General features: G+C 47.8%; 1 protein-coding gene across 3 annotated transcripts in view; it reads left to right on the forward strand.

Annotated features, from left to right (window-relative positions):
• The window catches only part of PRICKLE3 (prickle planar cell polarity protein 3), a 98,347-nt gene extending 82,267 nt beyond the window's left edge, over positions 1-16,080 (forward strand). For 2 of the 3 annotated variants that reach the window (XM_029608020.1, XM_029608035.1), the window contains exons 7-9: positions 11,129-11,315; positions 12,632-13,267; positions 14,350-16,080. In XM_029608020.1, coding sequence (XP_029463880.1) covers positions 11,129-11,315; positions 12,632-13,267; positions 14,350-15,041 — 1,515 coding nt within the window. In that variant the 3' untranslated portion in view covers positions 15,042-16,080. The remainder of the gene's footprint in view (positions 1-11,128; positions 11,316-12,631; positions 13,268-14,349) is intronic. The other variant, XM_029608029.1, reaches the window with a different exon arrangement.
• The last annotated feature ends 58 nt before the right edge of the window (positions 16,081-16,138 follow it).

Raw genomic sequence — 16,138 nt, forward strand, 5'->3', positions numbered from 1 at the left:
GTGGCAGGATGAGATCGTCATTCCTTGCTTGTGCCTTCTGTTTAATGAATGCTAACAATGCGCTCTGCCTTATACAGTGGTAGGATGAGATTGTCATTCCTGCTTCCACTCTTTGTTTAATGCACGCTAACATACGCGCTGCATTGGCTTTGCCCAGTCATTCCCAATTTATCACCTGTATATTTGAGTCTTTTCCTGGTCACTGTAAGTATTGTCCCACTCAAAGTATGTTGTTGCACCTGCCTGTTTTTGTGCCCTACATTTATCCATATTAAATCTCAGCTGCCAGTTGTTGGTCCATTCACATAAAATATCTGTACAATCAGTGAGTCCTTCAGTATCTCTACAATATGGCCACACTTCGTATTATTAACAAATATGGTAATACTGCTATTTGTTCTTTTCTCTAGTTCATTGATTAAGAATATTAAATAACGGGGTCCTAGCGCCTGTCATCTTATTCCAATTTGCATGTTTGCCATTAATTTTGATCCTTTGATGTCTCCCTTTCAGCCACTTTCTAACCCACTTGTAAGTGTTATCTTTAAATCCCCAGCCTTCTTCACTTGAAAATCCTTTTTTCATGCAGTATCATAGCCAAAGCTTTAGTGAAGTCCACAGAAGCAGCATCAGTCATGTTTCCCATATCAGTCTGGCGGCTGACGTTCTTGAAAAATCTGTAAGGTTGGTCTGGCAGGATGTGTTGCTCCTGAACCCGTGCTGATTCCCTGCCAGTCATTCCCCTCCTCCCCAAGGGTGTAATCATTTCCTTTTTTTTTTTATGGTTTGCAGTATTTTCCCAAGAATTGAGCTTAGCTGCCTGGCTCGGTTTTGGATCTCTTATCGAAAATGGGCAGCACATGTATCCTTCACTAGTCTTGAGGAGCTGCCTCTTCGTAACTGATTCCTGAAACTGCCTTATAATGACTAAGCAAGCTCATACCCATTTCCCACAAGATCACTGGAGGAGTTTCATCTGGTCCTGGTGTCTGATTAAGGGTCACATTATCCAGTTCTTTATTTTATCACTCCTGGGTTACTTTATAAGTATTTATCTAGTTGTTAGTATTTGATTTCCCATCCTTACAGGGTAGAATGCAATAATACAAGTAATCTAATACCAAATAAACTGCAAACCTGATTCTGATTATCGGGCCAATTCAGTAACGTCCGCGGGAGAGTGGGCGAATGCCCGCTCTCCCAACGCATGCACAGGCCACTCGCCTGTGCGCGCGATTCTGTATTTAAATGAGGCCTGGCGGTAGAAACAGGCAAAAAGAGGCGCAAGGGACACTAGTGCGTCCCTAGCGCCTCCTTTTGGCCTGGAGCGGCGGCTGTCAGCGGGTTTGACAGCCAACGCTTAATTTTGCTGGCGTCAGTTCTCAAGCCAGATGACAGCCATGGACTCGGAAACCGGACCCCGGCAAAATTGAGCGTCCGGTTTTCGACCCGACAGCCGCGGTCCGACTTCAAATTTTTTTTTCTTTCTTTTCTTTACTTTTTTTACCCTTCGGGACCTCCGACTTAATATCGCCATGATATTAAGTCGGAGAGTGCACAGCAAAGCAATTTTTACTGCTTTTCTGTGCACTTTCCCGGTGCCCGAAGAAATTAGCGCCAACCTTTGGGTAGGTGCTAATTTCTGAAAGCAAAATGTGCGGCTTGGCTACACATTTTGTTTTCTGAATCGCGCGGGAATACCTAATAGGGCCATCAACATGCATTTGCATGTTGAGGGCGCTATTAGGTTCGGCGTGTTGGACGCACATTTTCGGCCCCTTACTGAATAAGGGGTAAGGGAAAACACGCGTCCAATGGCGGGTTAACAGTGCGCTCCGACGGAGCGCACTGTACTGTATCGGCCCGTATATTAGGTAGGATCTAGTGCCCTCATTACATAGTAACATAAACACAGGAACATTTTTTTTTTTCATTGCGCGCTTTCTACCATAAAAACCCTGAAAAAAAAGTTATTTAGTATTACTACTTTGTTTCTATCCCTAGCAATTATGTTTTCCCTTTCATGCACAATAGACCCGATAGCATCTTTGTCACCCTTTTATTATTTGTATAATTTTGGGACTGGTTTTGCTACCTTTAGCAATATGTTTTTTCACTGTCAATGTGGGCTTTCCTGCTTGCTCTCATACACTGTTTCGTGCTCTGTACTTTAGGAAGGCTCCCTCTGTCCCATCCTCTATTTTTTTTAATTTTAAATGCCCTCCCCTTTGCAGATTATTTTGACAGACTTCTTGGTTTAGCTACATAGAATCCACGTTTCTATTCGCACATTATTGTTTCCTTTGCCACACATGCTTTTGGGCAACCGTGTCAACAGATCGGACACCGCTGAGGGAGTAGCGGGAATGAGAAGTGATGGTTAAATGTTTGTCAGTTAAGGCTCGGTGCCAAAAAAAAAAGCGGAGAGTCATACAATTGGGTGCAGAAGGCGGTTAAAGGCTGATGTGCACCAAGCAGAAGAGGGAACTTGAAGTGACAGCGTCTGATGATCTGAAGGTGGCGAAACCATGGTCGGATTATCTTTTTCAACTTGCATTCAACATTCCACCAATTCACTCAACCTTCACTACTCAACTCACATCCACCCCCTCTGCGTCCTCATGATATTTTTCACTTTGACGCATTCTAACTCTGCTTTCTCCAGAGAATTCCTCTTCTCCTTATATTCCCCTGACCCGCCTACTCTTTTTTTTTTTTCCTTCCCCCCCTGCCCTTTTCTTCAAGGCATAATTCTTAATTCTTTTTGTTGTAAAATTTTTTGTTAAAATTAGCTACCTAGGTACCCATATACCATTTTATGTATTTGTATTTCTTTAATCTATTTTATTTCGTTGATTTTATATTTCTCTGTAAACCGTTTTGACAAAATTTTATTTTTAAAAGCATTATATAAATACTTTTAAATAAAATAAAAATAGTGTGGGGAGTGGGAGGGAGAATTACCTTTTCCCTCCTCCTGCTGTGGGGGTGCGGAGAATTGAAAAGAGAATGATCCTTCCTATCCAAACCCTCTGCTCGGGTACCCCCCCCCCCCCCCCCCACCTACTTTAAGTGGCCGCGCTGGCTCCGATGGCAACAGCGCAGACTCAGAAGGTAAATCAACGTGGGGGTCTTCCGTAGCTCTTTCGCTGAGATGGACCTCGCAGCACTCTGTCCCCTCGGGCGCGGCACTACAGGACTTGTCACCACGGAAAAGCTATAGAAGGTCACCGCGCTGATTTATCTTCCGGGTCTCTGTGGTTTTTTACTGCCATCAGAGCCAGTGCTGCAAGAAAGCAGAAGCGGTGGCGCAGCAGCAGCAAACGTAGGATTTAGGTATGGGCAGCAGCAAAATGCTCTGGTGCCTGTAAACATTTGGTGCCAGAGGCAGTTGTCTACAATATCTGTGCCTAAATGTGAGCCTGGGCAAAACATTGTAACAGGGTGATGGCTAGAGCTAGAGGGCTACTGGGCTGCCTAGAGGGGAGGCACAATCTGCGGGAGAAAGGAGGTGATAATGCCCCTGTACAGGATACTGGTGAGGCCTGACCTGGAGTACTGTGCTCAGTTCTGGAGGCCATATCTCAGAAAGAATAGAGGAAGACTGTAAGTGGTCCACAGAAAAGCAACTAAAATGGTGTGGGGTTTGCAACAAAAGCCATATAAAATGAGAATTAAGGAGTTAAGTAGGTATATCCTAGAGGAGAGTTGAAATGGAGGATATGATAGAGACATTTAAATACCTAAAAGGTATTAATGCACAAGATGCAAATCATTTCCAAAGGGAAGGAAGGGGTCAGGATATGAAGCTCCAAGGGGGTAGACTCAAGAATAATGTCAAGCAATATTTTTTATGGAAAAGTTAGCGGATGCCTGGAATACCCTCCCAGAGGCGGTGGAGAAAAAAATGGTAATGGCATTCAAAAAGGTATGGGATTAACACAGAGGATCCCTAGTGACAAGAGGATGGTAATGAAGCGCTGGGTTAACCTGCACCAAGCAACGATTCTGCCCAAATCAGAAGCGGAATGACTCCATTGTGCTTCAAAGAAGGCATAGGGGTAACCTGCACAAAGTGGCAACTACATCTCTAAATATCTTGCTCGGCAGACTGGATGGACCATTTTGGTCTTTATCTTTCATTATTTGCTATGTTACTATGCAATTGCCTCCCATTTCCCTTCTGTGTCTTTATCAAGAAATTGTTGGGCCCAGTTTACCCTTGCCAGCAAGTTATGCCTGATCTTAAAAACTGGGTCTTTTAAGACATCCACATACTATGGTCACTGTGTCAAAATGTTTTAGGACCCGCAGGTCATTCACAATCATCTGCTAGTTATAAAGGACTGGATTTGAAACTATTCCTAATCTAGAAGGGCAGTGGGCAAAAGTAAAAGGAGATAGAAACTCATCATTTTGATAGGAATGTAAATAAAGGGAAAAGGAAAAAGAGACTGATACGGTTTTCTAAAGAAGTAGCTGAAAAGGTAAGAGAGAAAAGGTTAGCATTCATAAACTACAAGAGATTGCAGAAAGAGGAAGGCAGGCAACAATATCTGGAAAAATCAAGAGAAGCTGGGAAAGTAGTCAGGAATGCAAAAATTAATATAGAAGAAAAAATAGCAAATACAGTAAAATGGGGAGACAAGACTTTTTTTTTTTAATATGTTAGTGATAGAAGGAAGTGCAAAAATGGCCTTGTGAGTCTCAAAGGTGAAGAGAAGGAATATGTAGAGGTTGGTGAGGAAAAAGCAAAATTGCTTAACAAATATTTCTATTAGTATTCACCGTGGAAGGGCCTGGAGCAGGACCACATAAAACAAGCACAAATAAGATTGGAAGTGAGGTAAACCTCAATCAATTTTCAGAACAGTTTGTGAGGTACTAACTAAATTTATAGTAGGTAAAGTGATGGGGCCCGATGGGATACATCAGAAGGTACTAAGGGAATTTTGAGATGTCCTGGCAGTCAGTGGCGTAGCCACGGGTGGGCCTGGGTGGGCAGGTGCCCACCCAACTTAGACCCAGGCCCACCCAACTGGCACCGGAACTGCAAGGCTGTCGCGGGATCCCATCCCCGCGACAGCGAACAAGAGAACCCACGCCTCGCGCGCCATCACGGCACACATGGGGAAGCGCTGCTGCGGCCGTATGGCCAACCGGTCTTCCTGTTGAGGGGGGGGGGGGAGCGGAAGCGCAAGCGCCGCGCGCAGCTTCCGCTTCCTCCCCCCAATGCAGGAAGATCAGCTGCCTCTCCTGCTGCCACCCGTTCTGCTATCTTCGGGCCAAACGGCCCGCCGAACTTCCTGTTTGGGGGTGGGGGAGCGGAAGCGCCGCGCACAGCTTCCGCGTTCTCCCCCAAAACAGGAAGATCAGCTGCCTCTCCTGCTATCTTCGGGCGTCGGGCCGTATGGCCCGCCGATCTTCCTGCTTGGGGGGGGAGGGAGGGAGGAAGCGGACGTTGTGCGCTGCGCTTCCGCTCCCCCCCCCCCCCGCGACAGGAAGTTCGGCGGGCCATACCGCCCGACGCCCGAAGATAGCAGGAGTCCGGTGGCAGCAGGAGAGGCAGCTGATCTTCCTGCTTTGGGGGGAGGAAGCGGAAGCTGTGCACGTGCTTGAATGTGTATGTGTGGATGAGAATGGGAGTGTGTGTGTGTGTGTGAAAACTGGAGCCTGGGTGTGTATGTGGGTGAGAATGGAAGCTTGAATATGTGGGTGAATGGGAGCTCGAATGTGTGTATGTGTGGTTGAGAATGGGAGCCTGGGTTTGTGTGTGGGTGAGAATGGGAGCTTGAATGTGTGTATATATGGGTGAGAATGAGAGCCTGGGTTTGTGTGGGTGGGTGAGAATGGAAGCTTGAATATGTGGATAAGAATGGGTGCTTGAATGTGTGTATGTGTGGGTGAGAATAGGACCTTAAATGTGTATATGTATGGATGAGAATGGGAGCTTGAATATGTGTGGGTGAGACTGGAAGCATGGGTTTGTGGGTGAGAATGGGAGTCTGGGTTTATGTGTGTGGGTGAGAATGGGTGCCTGGATGTGCGTCTGTGTGTGCATAAGAATATAAGCCTGGGGAGGGGTGAGAAAGTGAGAACTTGTATGTGTGTCTGCAGAGAATGTGAGCTTGGGGGGGGGGGGGGAGAGAGCATATGAGAGTGAGAGCTTGAGTGTGTGAGAGGGAGTCTGTGAGAGAAAGTGTGTGTGTGTGTGGAAGGGAAGAAGACAGTAATAGAAGAAAGACACTGAAAAGGTATTAGGAAATGAGCTATAAGGGAAAAAATGGGAAAAAGAGACCAGGACCAACTGATTAGAAAAATACAAAGATCAGACAACAAAGGTAAAAATATATATCTATATTTTGAGATGTTAGCAATTTAAATATAAGCAACACAACCGCTCTCTCAAAATTTATGGACAGGTAGGAGCCGTGTATAAAATCGTAATAATAAGAAGGCTAAAGTACCACAAATCACCGTGAATTATGTTTGTATCATTAAGTAAACCTCATACTTAGGCGTAGATGTGAATGCTATGCTGCATAATTTGGCATTATTTATCAGTAAAAAAACAACTAGTAGACCTGCATGCCTACAGCCCACCCATGTTAACCTTGTGCCCACCCAAAAAATCAATTCTGGCTACGCCACTGCTGGCAGTATTTCTGGAGGACTGGAAAAGGGCAGATGTGATTCCTATTCATAAAAGTGGAAGTAAGGAGGAGGCTGGGAACTACAGGCCAGTTAGTCTGACCTCTGTGGTGAGCAAACTAATAGAATTGCTGCTAAAACATTGTCTAAAGCAATGTTTGGAATCCAATGGATTGCAAGATCTGAGGCAACATGATTTTACTAGAGGTAAATCTTGTCAGATGAATCTGGTCAATTTCTTTGGGTGACCAGAGAGTTGGATCAAGGGAGAGCGCTAGCTGTAGTGGATTTGGATTTCAGCAAGGCCTTTGACACAGAAACTTATGAATTGTGCGCCCCTGATATGGATCCTAAAATGACTGACTGGTTTAGAAACTGACTGAGTGGGAGGCGACAAAGGGTAGTGGTAAATGGAGTTTTCTCTGAGAAAGGTGTTACTAGTGGTGTCTTCAGGGATATGTCCTGGGACCGGTTCTTTTCAACATTTTTGTGAGCGACATATTGGAAAGGTTGCCGGGAAAGGATTGTCTTTTATGCTGATAACACCAAAATCTGTAACAGGATGTAGAGCCAGGAAGGAGTGGAAAACATGAGGGATCTAGCAAAGCTCAAGGAGTGCTCTAAGGTCTGGCAGCTAAGATTTAATGCTAAAAAAAAAAAAGTAGAGCAATGCATTTAGGATGTGGAAAACCCAAGGGAAAGGTACAGTAATGGAGGTGAACTTCTTTTAAGCACAAAGGAAGAGCAGGATCTGGGGGTGATTGTATCTGATGATCTTAAGGTGGCCAAACAGGTGGATAAAAAGATAGTAAAAGTCAGAAAGATGCTTGGCTGCATAGGAAGAGGAAAGGTCAGCAGAAAAAGGGAGGTGATATTGCCCCTGTACAGGTCCCTGGTGAGACCTCACTTGGAATACTGTGCACAGTTCTGGAGACCGCACCTTCAAAAGGATATAAACAGGATGGAGTCGGTCCAGAGGGAGGCTACTAAAATGGTCAGTGGTCTTCGTTCTAAAGCATATGGGGATAGACTTAAAGATCTAAACATTTACACCCTGGAGGAAAGGCGAGATAGGGGTTTCCATACACTGGAGATGAGCCTTTTTTAATGGAATGGAGGTTCTAGAACGAGGGGGTCATGAGATGAGGTTGAAAGGGGGTAGACTCAGGAGTAATCTTAAGAAATATTTTTTCACACAGAGGGTGGTGGATGGTGTGGAACTGCCTCCCAGAGGAAGTGGTGGAGACAAAAACAATATTTGAATTCAAGAAAGCATGGGATAAATACAGGGGACCTCTAAGGAAGTCTTTTTCTGCTGTTATGTTCCTATGTTTCTAGTCAGAGTTCTTACATAGTGAGAGGGAGTGATCCTTAAGGATACCCTAATTTCTTGTTAGTTTGTTTTCTTATTGTATTCAATTTCTGGATAACTAAAGCCTTCTACGATTATTACTTGCCCTGTTCTGACTACTCTCTGCATTTGATTAAGCATTTCAAATTCAGTTTCCTCTGTCAACAAAATAAAAAGAATATTTATCTTTTTACAAATAAATTATGTATTTAAAATTGTCCCTCTTCCTGGGGGGGAGGAGACTTCAAACCATGATTCCCTAGAAGGCACTATCGCAGCCAACATGTATGATGGCTGTGCAGGTGAAGATGGCAGGGTGCTTGCAACAGTGGGATTTTTTTTATGAAGGCAGATCTCCCTCTACTGTGGCATTGACTGTTGGGGATGCAGGGGAGGAAGGCAGTGATGGAACCCCTGTGTATGACAGAAGAGGCTCTAGTGGCCTGTGGAGAAGAGAGTTGTGAGAACAAGTTGTGAAGCCATGGCAGCAATGCAGGTACTGAGGATCACTTGGTGTAAAGGGAAAGGTGCGTGGCTTGTGTCCGGTGTTCCTACTAATTTTTGACGGGCTATGTGCGCAAAAATGTTCTTGTATGCAACTTTTTATAAGCCAAGTTCAAACTTGTGTGCTGCAAGCCAAGTGTGCCTGAGCAAATATAGTGCAAATAATATTGGAATTTTGAAAGTCTCAATAATTGTTATTAAGTTGGGTTGTAGGTTCACAACAATTCACTGCCTTGGGCCAATGCATTGCTGCGAATCTGCAAGCCAACACGATCACTCAGGTCATCACAGAAAGGCCTTCCTGACACCCCTTCTGCCAAATAGGCTCGACTGGCGAGAACAAAGAATGTGCCTTCTTGGTCACAGCTCCCACGGTTTGGAATTCCCTTCCTGAAGCACTGTGACTTCTGAATTGCTTGAAAACATTTGTCAATGTTAAAAACATTTCTGTTCCAGCAGGCCTTTGGCTGAGTGCCCATAGACAATAATGCTATTCAGTGGAGCTAGCATGGCTTTGTGATTAAGGACCTTACGCCTTGATCCTCATTGTTATGTCTTTTGGTAAATGTTATTATGAATTTTACTTTCCATTTTACCTTGTTCATCACTTAGGGCTATGGCATAAGCAATCAGTATTAAATAGAAATGTTTTTATAGCAAAGCATAATGATATGGTAAAAACAGATATGCTGTTATGCCATTTTATTTGCATGCTATAAGTGCGCAGGGTTCATGACCTGTGTGCGCAGCTTAGCGGGAACCATGCTTGTGTCCGGTAAATGCTGTCCCTTCATGGAGAAGACAACTGTGAATGAAAAAGACATAACAAAGAACAGGTAGTTGGGGGAAAAAAAACAAAAAAAAATATATATATATATATATTTTTTTTTACTTCTGCACACATGCCAACAGTTTCTTGAATTTTGCTGCTTGCTAAGGTATTGGTAGTTTGGTTTCTGACCTATAAGTGTTTCCTAGGGAGCTGGGGTGAATAAGTGTTCTAGAGAGTGTGCAAATGAGGCCGTGGAGAGAAGTCTGAGCAGGCGTTTTTTGCTTCTTGCCTTTGTCATCATGCTGATGTCATGGTCCAAGTGTGTTCACTGCGGTTTCTCTGCCATTTTCTATAGGCTCTATATGTCTGTGTGTCCCCCTAAGTAACTTTTGTGTTTAATGTCATATCCACAACTGGAGATTGTTTCTTCCTCCTTCCCTCTTGATCCCTAGTGACCATCTCTCCCTTCCTCCTTCCTGGACCATGGTGGTCTTCTCTCCCTATCTTTTGGTCCCTGGCAGTTGTCTCTTCCCACTTCTGGTCCAGCATGGTTCCTGGGGTCCTCTCCTTTTCTCTCCTGTCTCTGGTGGTCCTCTCTCCCCTGATAGGCTGCCATCCGCTCTCACTCCCCTTAACCAGGTCAATCATGGGTTCCTCTCTCCCTCCTTCTCTCCTCCTTTCTTCCTCTCAGCCACTCTACTCACATTTTTCAGTGCAGCTGTCCTCTTCTCTCTCTCTGTTAGGCTAATCCAGCAGTGGTGGATACGCAGTAGTGGTGAGAAATGCTCCTCGCTGCTGTGACCACCCTGCTTTCTCCTTTTTTTTTTCTTAATTTGCAGCTGTGATTGCTGAAGGTTCTGACAGCTGCAATCTGCCCCTTTTATTCCCCACAGCTCCCAATGTTCAGCAATGCAGTTTATGGCTCATGAGGGCTGTGATTGGCCCCCTCTCTTTTCTACCTCTGCCAGATGTGCTGCAGCATTGTTTGAGGCTTCTAATGGCCATAACATTCCCCCCATTTTTTGCTTCTCCTCTCAGCCTGCAGCAATGTGGGTTGAAGTTTCCAGGGGAGCAATGAGCCATGCTCTCACTTTCCTGGCCTGTGGTAGCAGCTCAGCTAATCACAGATAGCAGCAGTCTGCTCTTTTTCTCCTCAGCTAAACTTCCTTGCGTCCTCTCCGGCTGATCTCTTGTTATAGTCTCATGGACTATTGGGGGGGGTAGTGATTTCGCATGTATGGAAAGGAATAATAAGGTTCAAGCAGAGGGAAATGAGGCGGCTGATGCTGTTTGGAGTCGAGCAGGCCCAGAATGTGTCATTAAATGCCTTTTTTTTTTGCTCTGTTTGGTCTCTTGTGCAGCCCCTGCTCCAGTTTGGAGTAGGAAACATTTTTATTCTGTGGCTTTCCCGAATAGCCTGCACATCTGGCCTGCAGCTAGGCGAATCAACTCCTCTATAGACATATGGAAGTTCGAGGTTCAAATTGAAAAACTAACAAACTCAGATAAAATTGCATATAAGAAAAAAAAAAACTTGAACATAGGGTGTGATAAACAATAAAAGAGAAGTAACAGAAGTACATAAGAAGTGTGTATAAACAAAATAACTTCAAGGGGCAGAGGTTTATTAATCGCCTGAGCTTTTTCACCCCGCTCCATGCAGCTGCCGCAATAAACCTCTCCCTCGCCAAGAAAGCAACCCGAGCACACTCCCAGAATTGTGGTGTTTCTGCAAGTTAAGGGTTATTGAAGTACTCCGGGTTCTCCATCTGCCGGTGGGGGGAGAGGGGTTACAGCATCACCTCACCCAGTTCTTCTTCTCACTAGCCCCCCCCCCTCCTCTTTTCCAGGTGATCTTTGCTGATGAATGCACGGAGGCAGAAGGAAGGCACTGGCACATGCGGCACTTCAGCTGCTTTGAGTGCGAGAGCACGCTGGGGGGGCAGCGCTACATCATGCGAGAGAGCCGACCCTACTGCTGTCACTGCTACGAGTCTCTCTATGCAGAGTACTGTGACAGCTGCGGACTGCACATCGGTAGGAGGGGCGGGGCCCGGGAGATGGTGGAGGAGAGGGGAACGGCTGCACACCACGCAAGTGACACGAAGGGAAAGGAACTGGGGACGGCTGCACCTCAGTGTCAAGGGCCAGGGGTCCAGTGGAGGACGTGGTGGTTGTCGCTTTGCACAGCGGTGCAAGGAAAGAGGCCTTGTGTTTGCGTGTGTGTGTGTGTGGTGGGAGGGGGGGGGACATCATGAAAGAGAGTTGTGGGGGGGGGGGGGAGGATGGGGAGCTGACCCTGTGCACAGAATGATTGAACGCCCTTTCCCTGTGACAGCAACACTGAATAACGTGCCAATACAGAAAGGTGCGTTCAGCCGACCGCGTGGCTTTACCCTGCCCCGGAACGGGTATTTTCTGTGCCCAGGACGTATTGCCGATGCGTCTTGGGCAGGGAAAATAGGACTTTGGTAGGCAGAAAATGTGCGTTCCAAAATGTGAGTACTGCTCAGCGCCCTAGCAAGGAAAAGCCACGCAAATGAGGGCACTGAGCAGTACTCCCCGCTGCAGAAACCTGCTCTGGCCCTAACCTGGGTGTTTTAACGCTGGAAACTACTACTGGTCAGAGGTGGAGTAAAGTTTCCAGCGTTGTTGTGCCCATGCCAAAAAAACAAAATGGGACAGACTACAACAAAATTTTCGAAGCCAGCCAGTTGTTAAGTTGTTAGCAGCTGCCGGATAACTATGGACTTATCCGGCTAAGTGGAGATCAGCAATATGTGTTTCAAGGGACGCCGCCCACTCCCCGAGTCAAAATGCGCATTTGGCCTCTGACGAACGCACATTTTGCAGCCCATGCACTCTTTTTTTTTAACTGCTGATGGATCAGAATAGCATTCGTTTACTGCATCGGGATTTTTAAAAAATGTGTAATCTGTGCACCAAAAATGGGTACTGAAATCCAGCACGCACAGTTTTTGTAATGCACAGATTACTGCGTGGGTGCCCCCTCTCTGTTTCCAAAACCAGCACAGACTGAGAGAGAGCACCTCTCTCCTCGTGCCCGAGAGCAGCACAGACCGAGGCAGCCTCTTGGGTGCTCTTTTCACCGGCAGTCGGCTGTTGATGCGCTGCTCTCCCTATTGCCTTTCTGTTGCGCATGCAGATTCTGACCACCAGGGGTGCCATTGCCAGGCAAGCTTATTGGAGGCTCTGTATGGATCCTGTTGCCCTCTGTGGGTTTCCAGTAGCTGTGCCAGGAGTTGCAAACTAGGTCTTCCCTTTGCTTATGCCAGCTTAAAGCGGTCTGTCTTCCTCCCTCTCTGTCTTTCCAATCCCCTCCCCTCTTTCAGGGATCGACCAAGGACAGATGGCATATGAGGGGCAGCACTGGCATGCCACAGACCGCTGCTTCAGCTGCTCGCGCTGCCAGAAGCCTCTCCTGGGAAAGCCCTTCCTGCCTAAGCAGGGTCAGATTTTCTGCTCTCGGGCCTGCAGCCTGGGTGAGGACCCTGCAGGCTCAGACTCCTGTGACTCAGCCTTCCAGAGTGTGCACCCACGAGAGGGCCGGCGCAGTGGCGCCGGGCACAAGAGGATCCCCACACACCCGCTTCCAGGAAAAGCGCCGGGGCCCCCCCGCTCTGCCTCCTTCAGCAGTGTAGCCCCTCCCCCTCTCTCAGCACCTGCTCGCCGGAGCTGGAGCAGCGCCTCCATCAGACCCCTGCCAGGGGAGCAGCTGCGCACCACTCACCCGAGAGGCAGGCGAGGACCCCCGGCGCTGGAGAACGGAAACCCCGCCCACCCAAAGGACGACTCCAGTGAGCTCTCCGACGTGGAGTCGCATGCCTCCAAGAGCGGTGAAGAGCCTCAGAGCCACAGCAGGACCGCTGCCGAGCATCACGACTCCGAGACGGCAGAAGGAACATCGTCGCCGCGCTGCACAAAATCCAGGGGAACTTCTACCAGCCCAGAAGCCGTGCAGTCGGCGGGTGAGAATCTTGCCCCTAACAAGCCCATGACAGGGTCAGAGTTCACCGAAAAACTCAAAGACAGGCAGCAACCAAGGCAGCGAGCGTGCACGAAGGCAGCACGAGTACAATTAGGGCGCATGTGTACGCACGTTGGAGTTCTGGTAGTGCGAGTGTATGTGGCATCGGTGTGCTTGGTACAGTACTGGGAATGTGAATGTCTGTGATGAGAGTAGGAGCATGTGTGACAGGAGCATGCACTGTGAGAGCAAGGAAGTCACCCAATACGTATAGGTCAGTTCCATTTTACAATTATCGAGGCGGGTAGACTTTTATAGGGATTACAACAGGAAATAGATTTTTCCAGTTGGATCTGCCAGGTACCACCAAGGGACCCAGGTACTGCCACCATCGAAGAAAGGCTGCTGGACTTGATGAACCATTCGTCTGAGCCAGCAAGGTAGTGTTGTATGATGTGGAAGCTCGTTACAGGTAGTCTGAGTGGGAATATGGGTGACAGCATTACAGCTGGATTTGGATTTTTAGATTTAAATACTTGCATTTCCAAATCTGAGCTCAAGGTGAGTTACAAATCAAATTCAGGTGCAGTTTGTAGATCCAAGAGGGCTTACAATTTATACCTGAGGCAGTGGAGGGTGAAATGACTTACCCAAGGTGACAAGGAGGAGGGAGAAGCAGGATTTGAACCCTGCCTTCCCTACTTCTCAGCTTTGTGCTCTAACCCAGGGCTTCCCAAACTGTGGGTCAGGACCCTAGATAGGGTCAGAAAGCCTTCAGCTGAGGGTCACAAGTGCCTCAAATGGCAGTGCTCTTCAGGTGCCAGCAGCAGCATTAGCAGTGGAAGTCAGCATTGGGCCTGTGTCAGCATGCACTCATCGAGGCCCTACAGTGGCACCCTCTCATACAAGTTTCAGTAATAGGAAAGCCCTGAGTGAGGAGCAAGCAAGGCCACTGCAGGGCTTTTGAGTTTGCTCTAGCTCACAGGCCCCAGGCTGACTCATTATTAATGCTGTAGCTAGATTCTCCTCTGAAGAATCCATAGGTGGAAGGGCTAATGGCCTTGTTACTTTGTTTGTATACAGATGATGATGATGATGATGACAACGATGACATCCCAGGGCAGTTTCAGCGAGGGGGGCCCCAGCGACACTCCATGCCCGAACTAGGACGGCAACTGCAGGGCTCAGATGCCATGCCAAGCTCTTCCTGCTCCCGCCTCTCCACGTCCCTGCGGCTCAAACCCTCTCAGCGGCCAGATCTGACAGAGAAAGGACTTCCAAAAGGTAAGGGCTCGTGTCGTGGACAGACACGGGTTAGTTTTAGGGAGCCATTGGCCTGTCTGTGCGAGGGACAGAGCCTGCCGCCTCCTCCCAGCAATCGGCCACAGCAGCACAGGAGCACCAGGATAGGGTGCAGCGGTCACCTTCATGAGCATCAAGAAGGCCAGCACTCTCACTCAGACGGCGGACAGAAATGGAGAGAGCCGCCCCCCTGGAAGGAGGCTGGAGAAATACCAGGAGCGGGGACAATCTTTTCAAACACCTACCACAGACTGCACCATGACAGTGACCTTTGCTCTACCTGCTCTTCCTCTTCTGACGAGGAGAAGGAGGGGTACTTTATGGGACAGCCAATCCCCATCCCTCCTCACCTGCGCCAGAATGCGATTAGAGAACAGGGGCCTCCCACAGATGCTTCTCCTGCAAGGAAGGGAGGCAGCAGACAGCGCGCTGGACGAAAGGGACGCAAAGAGAAAAACTGCATTGTGTCCTAGGGAAACCAAAAGCTACCATAAAGGCAGGAAGCAGAACCCACAAAGCCTGAATCGCAAACTCCATAGGACACAATCAAGGCAGGAAGCACATGGCAGAAAGGGAGGCCCTAACGTTATCAACCTGGTCTAGCTCGGCAGTCCTGATTTTGGCCCATTGTACTCGTGGACTGATGTTGCTTTTCTAAAAAGAAACCCAAAACTAGACCGGACCGGGCTTCTCCTTGCTGACTGAAAGCTGGTATATGACTGAATACAACTCAGTTTATAGCTGGTGAGGGCCTTTCAGTGGTTGCTAAGCGACCAAGCACAGCTCTGCTGGGGCCATCTTGTGAGTGGAGGGAGAGAGCAGAGAATCTGCCAGCCACACGATGGTGCTGGAAGAGTGGCAGTCTGGCCCGAGGGGAAGCTATTGACAACTACACAACGAGAAAGCGAGGAGCTGCAGCTGCTACAGAAAAGATTTAAATTTCATCCTATACTCTCACTTTAAATGTTCTGCAGGATCCCTCCTTCCGCTGGCTGTAATGTGTCAGTTTTTTCTTGTATATAAGCCAAGTACATCATTTCCCACACCAACAGACGTGAAATAGATCCCCAGAATCATGACACCCTGGGGGGGGGGGGGGGGGGGGACACATGGACACCTTTGTGGTACAAGAAAGAGAGGGGACCCCCCCCCCCAGATTCTGCCACCCTGGGGGTGTATCTGTGGGGACCCCTAGGTCACGTGGCACCCTGGTGGGGAGGGGGAGAGGGAGCTCTGGGACATCGACACCTGCAGGACGTTTAGCCTCGGTGGTGAGAGGGAGGCTCCTGCCCCAGCGCTTACTTTACATATATTTATTCCTCCTGGCTGTGGGCTCTGCTCGGTGTGTTTTCTCCTCCTTCCTGAATGTGTGTGTGGGGGGGGTTTGTGCATTGTGACCATCCCATACGTACTGTAAACTTCAACCTGTACAAATGTGAGAGTTTTGGGGAAGGATTGTGGGAATGGGGCACTAATGGAATAAAACACCAGGACTTCCTGCTTGTGGCTCAATTGTATGTGTGTCCTGCTTTCCACCCCACCACACCCTTCTTGTAACAATCAGGCAGGG

This window comes from Rhinatrema bivittatum, chromosome 1, assembly GCF_901001135.1.
Source record: "Rhinatrema bivittatum chromosome 1, aRhiBiv1.1, whole genome shotgun sequence".
In the NCBI taxonomy this organism is placed as follows: Eukaryota; Metazoa; Chordata; class Amphibia; order Gymnophiona; family Rhinatrematidae; genus Rhinatrema; species Rhinatrema bivittatum.